Genomic DNA, 9,019 nt, shown 5'->3' on the forward strand with positions numbered 1-9,019 from the left:
TATATTTTTTCACTAACCTGTGAGAGATTTTAGGACACAGAGACTTCTGAGTTCTGGCTCTAAAAGCCAAAGTTAACAGGTGATTGATAAAGAAAATTGATACCGAGACCAGTTTCGAAGAGAAAGAAAAAATACTGCTGAAGTATTCCGTATCGCTCCACACTATTAACCCAATTGACAACATTTTCTATTCTGATTAGGGGAACTAAATGTTCAAATGATTTTGAAAGATTCAATTTAGGCCTTAAAAACCCATTTTCGTACGTTGTAAATTCATCTCCTGAAGGTTGGTGTAAAGTTTTGCCCGAGGGTATATATTTGGGTGGGACAGTTTTTTTAACGTTGCGCGGATATATCTATATATGTAGCGATGGAACGATAAAACTTAGCACAACCTTACAGAAATATTAACCTTTGGATACCAAAAAGCGTAGAGGTACATTTTTTTTTTAATGTTGATGCCTTTTGCAGCAAGAAACACTGAAAGCATGTCGAATCGGGAGGATGTATCGTCTAACGTTTCATTGTTTTGAATTTCCTTTTTCCAGCACTTAACTGAGGAAGTTAACTTTCCAGAATGTTGTTTACATAAATAGAGTGAATAATGTTTAAATAGCGGTTCTGTGTAATTGCGGTAAATAGCAATAACAAACAGCGAGTAAATCATGCTTTAAATGTTCAGCAAGATGTTTTATCTGCCGTTGATAATTTTTGGTCGGTATGTTTTGAAGATTCTTATAAAAGTGCTAATTATGATATATATACTGTTAAAAAATTTTTTCTGCATGATTAGTTACTTCTTCAGGCGAAAAGAAGCTGAAAAAAAGGAAAAGGATTATTGTTATCTTTTTTCAGTAAAAAAGAGGAATAATATCGCGTTGGTCAGGCCTATTTCTTAATTTGCACCGCTTTCAATAACACTGCTTTAAGGCTTCCTTTAGCAAAAGTGAAAAAAAAAAAAGAAAAAAAAAAAAAGAAAGAAAAAGGAAATCAATAAAAAAGAAATTACAGTTTAGGTTGAGCTATAGTGGAGAAGTTAAGCTGCCGGCATTTCACCGTCAAAATCACTGAATAGCTTTTCTCCTTTCTAACTTGGTTTTAGCTGTGAAAACTCACTCACAATCTAATGACTGGAAAACGTCTCTCGAAAATAAAAGAATGAGATATTAAAAAAAAATGAAATGGAAAAGGTAATTCTAATGAACATCGCCTGAAAAGAAAGTCAGTGCCGAACTTTCTAGATGATGAACTCAACTTTAGTGTAGGTAACAGGTCCGTGAGAGTTTTTGAGGCGAAGAGACGAGCGTAACCAGAGGTCGCCTCAATTGATGGTTCCACCATCTCTTGCGAATTTGGTATTGAGCGTCTAACTCATACAATCTCTATGATAATTTGTTCATGAGACTCCTTCTTCTTATTTCTCATTGATAATGGAGTAGCTTTGGGTCTTGGCTGAAAGGCAACTAATAGTTTACAAAACGAGACTGTGAAATGCTACACTGAAGACTCGGTTACAAAACAAGACTGGCGCCGTGAAATGCTACACTGAAGACTCGGTTACAAAACGAGACTGTGAAATGTTACACTGAAGCCTCAGTCATTCAGACTAACCATTCAGTCCATCTATAATAACTCTAAGAAAGAATCTTAACAGAGGACTTGATCTCCCGTAATAAAGGAAACCTTTGGCCTGAGGCAAGAAGGGGAAGGAAACTTATGTAACCGCAATACGACAGTGAAATTTTCCAGCGCCTAAATCAATCGACTACACTTATCAGTATAACAAACTCCGATATCTTCCAACGGATGTCTCTCAGTCTCAGTGGTGGTCGTTTTCCAAGTTCCTTGTTCCTGTTGTTTAAATTAGTAAAGATCAAATGAGTGAATAAGCTGAAGCAGTATTTTTTTAATTGATATCACGAAAAGAAGGAGAAATGTAGCATGAATGAAAAATAAGAAACTGGTTGAGAAGAAACGAGGGTATTAGCTCCGTAAAAAGCTCAAATTATAAGAAACTTAACAGAAAAATGTCTCATGTAGGCCGAGAGTATTCAAAAAAATATTTCATTGATTACACTACTACATCAGGTGGATGGCGCTCTGTAAACCCTTTATAAAGCTGCTGGGATTTCTATGCAAAGGACGAGAAAATCCCTGTCACCATGATGTCCATGTTACCGTGGAAAGTAAGTTTTATCAATCGAATCAGAGATTTAGTTCAGCCGGTCACTTCACCTGGCTAAGCGTTTTCTTTATCCGTTACTGAGTAACAAGGGGATTTTAAATTTTTTAGTTTTTAAGCATTTCTCCCCAAAATTCGATCACCAACTTAATAGCCCTCTAATTTAATAACATCATACGATACCGCATGGAAACATCGGCGTAGAAACTCTCTTGCGTATGTTTCTACCTAACCTTTTGCGACGGACAAAACAGTATTTGTGTCTCCTGAATCCTGTTCTCTTTATCGCATCCATAATTGTGCAACTTTCATTAAGTACAAAATGTTCATAATAGATTACATATGTTTATCTACAATACGAGTAACTTTTCTCGGTTGAGGGAGGATAAAAATTGTTTATCATATTTACCTCTTAGCCTTTTATCACCTTGTTTTCAAAGATATTCACCAACAAATTTTTCTCTTTAATTGAGGGTTGAAAAATGGTGATCTACCGTGGGATTTTTCCCACAATTGTGACCTTAAATTTCGCTGGATAGTTAAACTAAAGTGTGCTATTCCCAGCTAACGCCTGTGCAATTTTATTGCAATCCGGTGAACAAGAGCTTCGCCACAAAGCAGGTAACTATATCAGTTTTTAGACCTTCTGTTATAAGAATCAACTTTACTCACCCAATTTTCCTCTACACCCATCTGATAGCGTTTCACAAGTTGGTTATCGTAAATCTGAAAATCAAGGATTGTTCAAATTCATTATTTTGTAAATACTTGGAATCTTAGATTGTTTAATTATTCGAGGGTTTGATCCACCTGCGAAGATTTAATTCGAAATCATTTAAGTCACACCGGTTTGTGCTTATAATTGCTTTCTTTCTCTCATTTTTACATTCAGTTCTTGTTGTGCGATCTTCCACCAGTAAATTGTCTCTCTATAAAAATTATTTACCTGTTCTTAAAGAGGCGGCAAATTTCTCTGGCAAGATGAGGGGTTAAACTTTTCTCTCGTTCCACAGAACACTTTGGCGAAGCAGCTTCAAGTTTAGTTCTAACAGTGACTCTTGCGTCCTCTCACACGGCACAATTTGTATTTCCAATCGTCTTGATTCCCCAAGAGAACCATGGTATGCACACAAAAGGGAGAGATGAGATTATAAAGAAGTACAGGGGGTAACAAAATAAAAAATGAAAAAGAAGTGTATATGAAGATAGAAGATGTGAACGAAAGGCCGATGTAGACGCGAAGGGGATTGCGATGCTGAAAGGTGCCAGTTAAGGAGAAAGCATTGTTATTCCGTATGGATGCAAGGGGAGGGCGAAGAAGAGATACAAATGAAAGGTAACTATCGAGAAAGTTGAGGAGATGCAGAAGAGACAATTTGATGGGGTAAATTAAATGTAACTTACTTTTAATGGGGAGTAATCAGATCAGAAAGGTGTATTAAGATTTGACGCAAGGCACACCGTGCACAGACCTCACTACATGTCGATTGTCTTTAAAGGTTTTTGGAAAGAGCCTCAAATAACGGGTATCAAGCGCAGACAGTAATGCACTTCGAACTTAAACATCCTTGTGACTCGAACTTCTCCTCTGAGTCATTGCCCACCCACCATGATGATCAAATGCCTCGAACTTCCCCCATCCTAAATCTCTTTTGTTTCTTCGACACTTTCAAGGTAGCGAGGTTTTATTGCGATCAATATTCTTCCGCCTTCCCTGGATTTACTTTTGCTTTTTTCACATCTCCAAATATCACTCGCTTTATTGATGCACTTTTTAATAAGTAGCTGAAATTCTGCAAACAAAAGGCCGACCAACGCAAACTGATGTTTGTTTTAGAGGAACACAATTTGAAAGAATTTCATATCAGTCACTTCCCTTGAAGTACATCTTTCCCTCAATTACTTTCTGCTACCTCGAATTACCTGTTTGTCATACCATTGATTACCCTTCTTCGCCGGATTTTCTCTTCTTCAATAACATCTCTAATATTACCCACTCTACTGATGCGTTTCTTTTTTCAAGAAATTTATTAAGTTTCTGCAAACAAATATGGCTGTGTAATGCAAGCTGTTGTTTTTAATTAACCATATTTTGATAAATAACCTGTGCAAGCCGTCAGCTTTAATTTCCTCTTGACAAAGAAAGACGGGGATATATTTTTTTCATGTCTCGCTTCAAATATTTTTTGTCGCAATTCCTAATAATTCGATTCGCTGCTCTAAACGTCTGTTTAACACTCTGTTATAAACATCTCTCTTCATAAATTGAACATTTTCAAATAAATAGCCCGTTAAAAAAGAGGATGTTTGAATTATTGCTTCCTATACATCATGGCCCTTAAATCAGTTTTAAAACTGAGATTTCTTATGATAATTTTTCTCTGAAAATTGGTGCTTTTAAAAACGAAATATCTACTTGTCAAAATGTCTCGTTGTGCATTAGATTTTTTTTAACGACTATTTCTCTGTTTCATGGTTTTTAGCAAATCTAGGGCTGATAACTTTCCAATCCACAATCAAATGAAGTTCACTCAGATTTTGCTAGGATCATTATTCTAAATTTAAACCAAGAATATTATTACTACCGAAGCTAACGACAACGCAACTCCTACTACTACAGCGACTATATCGTTCATACAGGGCATATCCGAGAACATCTCGCGCATCTTACAACCTTTCAATATCCGCGTCGCTCACAAACCCATTACCACACTACATCAGTTACTGACTAACGTCAAAGACAAAGACGAACCGAGGAACAGACAGGAAGCAGTTTATAAGATCAATTGCTCCGACTGCCACGCCTCCTACATCGGTGAGACTGGCAGGAACCTCACACCCTAAACTGACTGAACACAAGCTAGCAACGAGGAAAGGCGATGTCAACAATCACACTGCTGAACATCACCGACTTACGAACCACAATATTGACTGGGACTCTCCGCAATGCCTAACCTACGGCACCAACTGCTTTTAACGACTGACTCTTGAAAGCTGGTTTACCAACTTAGAGAACAGCCTCCCCTCATCAGGTATCAATCACTACCGGCACCATACAAACGACTCATTCACGACATGTTAAAACATTACAAACGAACCGAACAGAACGACCTAACTTTCTAAGGGATCAAGACTGACCAATCACGACCGACCTACGCCACTTGAGTCTTGCAGGCAATAACATTGCGGCAAAACTGACCAATCAGTTTGTACAAGCCGGAATTAGAACATTTGACTGACAACAACTATGTGTTTGACTCTGATGATGACTTCCGCTCATGTTTTCGAAACGTTAGTCACCACTACCGATAACAATTCTTCTCAGGACTACACTCACCCGGACGATCAGACCATACTATAACAAGAATAATTAATAAGAAATAGGCTTTGTCTGTTTTGCGTACGTCCAGGATACGATCTTGAACTTTCAACTGAATCATCGCTTATTTTCGCCAATAATCTAGTGTTTATTTATGATACTATGCACATTTCATTTCAATTGCTGACGTATATGTTATTAACATTGGATAATGTTATGTATTGGTCCGATAACGCTTAAAAACCGTTAAAAACCCTTAAAACCTGTTAAAAACGCTTAAAACCCGTTAAAAACGCTTAAAACCCGTGTAAAACCCTTACTGATTCGCGCATTTTTGGGGATGGTTTGGGATGATGTGTTATTATAGCGCAAGCTATGAATAGCTGAAGCTCAAAAAACCATCGAGAAATTGTTCACACGGTTTGTAAGCGAGTCGGTGCTGTATGTAACTGAGGTTACGCGATGTTTTACGTTATTAAACATATTTGAGCAAGGCCAGTATGTCTTGTATTTCCAGCCGGTAAAAGTAATAATTTTGCTCCATTTTTTCAATCTAGGTGTATTTATCTAAACAGCACATGAAACAAGACCCTCTTTACTGCAGTTCAATATTAGATTTGAACACGATTGGACTGAAAACATGACAACTCTACACCTTTGAATGGCTTTTCTGGTGACATTCAACTTTGCACTACGGCAAACATGCTTAAAGAGAATTAGCACAAATTGTTGAAAAACGGCCCATTTTTTTAGGGCTTTTCTTAAAAATGATAAACCCCGCTGTCTAAGGAATATTCTGAGTTAAATACAAGTTGTTTGAGGTTCTTGAAGTACCACGATTTGTTAAAAAGTTTGCGTCATCAAAATTCTTTGAAATGTAAATTTTTTTGTAAAGATTGTGGACTCAGCTGCAATTTGGATTATGTTTCTTTGTATCTTATCTGCTAATTTAACTCTTTAACATCATAAAAGGAGAAAACACAAGTTTTTCCGTCAGTTATGACACAGCTTTTCCAGTCATTTGGTTTTTTGGGCTAGTAGAACCAAGAATTTGTTGCACATCGAAATTAAATGAGCAAAGTCCTCTGTCAACGTTGAGCAACTTTCCCAAACAAAATTTTCCGGCGATGTCGAAATTGTGTTTACACAGCCAAGCATTTTCTGCCATTAAGTCAGTTTTCACGTCTCAATTTTGAATTTTTTAGCCGAGGCTCTGGAAGACAGCCATAAATTGAAAAAAACCACATAAATTTCTCATGATCGAAATAAACTATCATAAATTGCTTATGATCGAAATAGACGCATCAGCGGCTCATTATGGTTTTGGAGAAAAACAGCCTGCTTAAGTTTGTTACTTTCAAATTCATTCTTCTGTCCGCGGGAAGGTTTCTGACTAGAAAGCGATGGCGGAAATTTGTAAAGGGAAAGTGACAGTCATTCGCTGAGAGGAACTAAGGGAGGTATGCGATTAAAACTTGACTGAGGAAAAAATTGTCTTTACCCAAGCGCGATTTCACGCCCTGGAACTAACCAGGTTAAATATGCATTTTCGACAAGAGTGTTTTATTAGAATAGATTGAGGCTTTATAGTTTCAACCAATATTTTCTACCAGAAAAAGTAGGAAATCTTCATTTATTTTCCATGAAACACACATCAGTGTAAGGAAAAAACCTATTTGGGTGCTGATTTGTAAACATATAGCGTTGTTGCCTTTAAGGCTTTATTATTTTTCATCTAATTACAGCTCTGTATGAAATATTGATAACCATTCAGTGACGTCCATCTGTTTCGAGAGGGTGAACTGTTCGCTTCTCGGCTTGAACTTCGTGACAAACTGTTGCAAAAAATAAAGCAATATCGGGCGCAATCTCTGACTGATTGCAGATTCTCTACGTCTGGTTTTGGTGTATGTTCGTAACGCGAGAGGAAAGAGGAAAAAATGGATATTTTACAGGAAGTCAATACATCAACGCAAGCAACTACAGAAGGCGACCCACGTTCCTTGGTAACAGTGTGCTTCGAAGCAACCATTTTGGGTTTAATAATTCTCGCTGCTGTATTCGGGAACTCTTTGATTTTGACATCCTTGTATCGCTTCACTTGTCTACAAACCAAGACGAATGTTTTTGTTTTGAACCTAGCGATCGCGGATTTATTTCTCGCTGTACTAGCGATGCCTTTTACGCTCGTCTCTTCCATAACTTACGACTGGATCTTCGGAACAGTAATGTGCCAAATCCTTGGCGCGTTAAACTCTATTTTCTGCGAAGCATCGATATGCACATTAACTTTCGTAAGCATCGAACGATTCATAGCAATAGTCTATCCTTTGAATTACGAAAGATTAATCACTACTAAACGGGTGAAAATCATCATTAGCTGTATTTGGTTGCAAGCTGTTATATGTGTGTTTTCCACGTTCATTTTCTCTGAATTCAAGTTCTTGAAATTCGAAGCGGTTTGCACAGTGAATTGGGAACGGAATTTTGCTTACACGTTCATTTTCGCCTTCATTTTCCTTTTTGTACCTTTTCTTATAACGGCTGTGTTGTACTGTATTATTTTAAAAACAGCCATAAGGCAGCGCCAGCGCATCAATGTCATCAAAGTCGGCGAGATCTCTTCCGAAAGATGTGGGAAAAAGGTCCCGACCGGAGAAAAAAAGACAAAAAAGGAATATAAAGCAACTGTCATGATTGCAATTGTGATAGGAACTTTCTGCCTCTGCTGGTTTCCGCATTCAATCGGTGTTTTCTGCATTATTGACCCGAACTGCAACTGGGACGATTCTTTTTTCGTGGCGACTACATGGCTTGCTATGTTAAATAGTGCCATGAACTCCATCATCTATGGTTTGATGAACCGCAGTTTCAGGCGCGCTTTTAAGAGCGTTTTATGCTGTGAGCGTTACGTAGGGAACGAGGACTTAGCAACAAATATTCAACAAGAGAGAATAACAGGCGATAGGAAGAGCAATTTGTTAAACCGATATTCTCAACATCAATAGTTACTCCAATCGCCCTTAAAAATTTTATCCAGTCTTGTCACCTTCGTCTGCTGCACAATTAGCTTTCATTTGAATATCATTTTAAAAGTTCTGCAGCGATTTATAAACTTACAACATTGTAAAATATGTATATGTTTTTTTTTCTTTTTTAAGAGAATGAAGAGTCGGCAAAAGTTATTACGAGAGTAACTTTCCAGCGGCGTTCTTGTTAATTCAGAAGTCAAGTGTATCGTTAACGGCAAATGTCACACGTCAAAAAATGAACTTATCAGCAACTGCGTTCATCCGTTCGTAAACAGGGTCCGCTCTGAACCACAAATTTTTTTTTGTTTATTAAAATATTGTTGTTCTTTGGCTTTGATTTTAAGGATTGTGTTGTTCATTTTTTCCGTTTGATTTGCTGTAAAACATTACGTTTCAACTCTCGAATATTACACAACAGACTTTTCCCACCTACACGGCGCTATCAACTCTGAATCAATATCACCATGAAATACATTCATGTTCGTT

At 37.4% G+C, this 9,019-nt stretch overlaps 1 protein-coding gene across 1 annotated transcript; it reads left to right on the forward strand.

The window, feature by feature from the left end:
- The first annotated feature begins 6,930 nt into the window (after positions 1-6,930).
- On the forward strand, positions 6,931-8,801 carry LOC131778232 (octopamine receptor beta-2R-like). The gene is made up of 2 exons (XM_059094628.2): positions 6,931-6,961; positions 7,247-8,801. The coding sequence occupies exon 2, from the start codon at positions 7,442-7,444 to the stop codon at positions 8,507-8,509; it is 1,068 nt and encodes a 355-aa protein (XP_058950611.2). The 5' UTR covers positions 6,931-6,961; positions 7,247-7,441; the 3' UTR covers positions 8,510-8,801.
- Positions 8,802-9,019: the final 218 nt, after the last annotated feature.

This window comes from Pocillopora verrucosa, chromosome 9, assembly GCF_036669915.1.
Source record: "Pocillopora verrucosa isolate sample1 chromosome 9, ASM3666991v2, whole genome shotgun sequence".
NCBI lineage: Eukaryota > Metazoa > Cnidaria > Anthozoa > Scleractinia > Pocilloporidae > Pocillopora > Pocillopora verrucosa.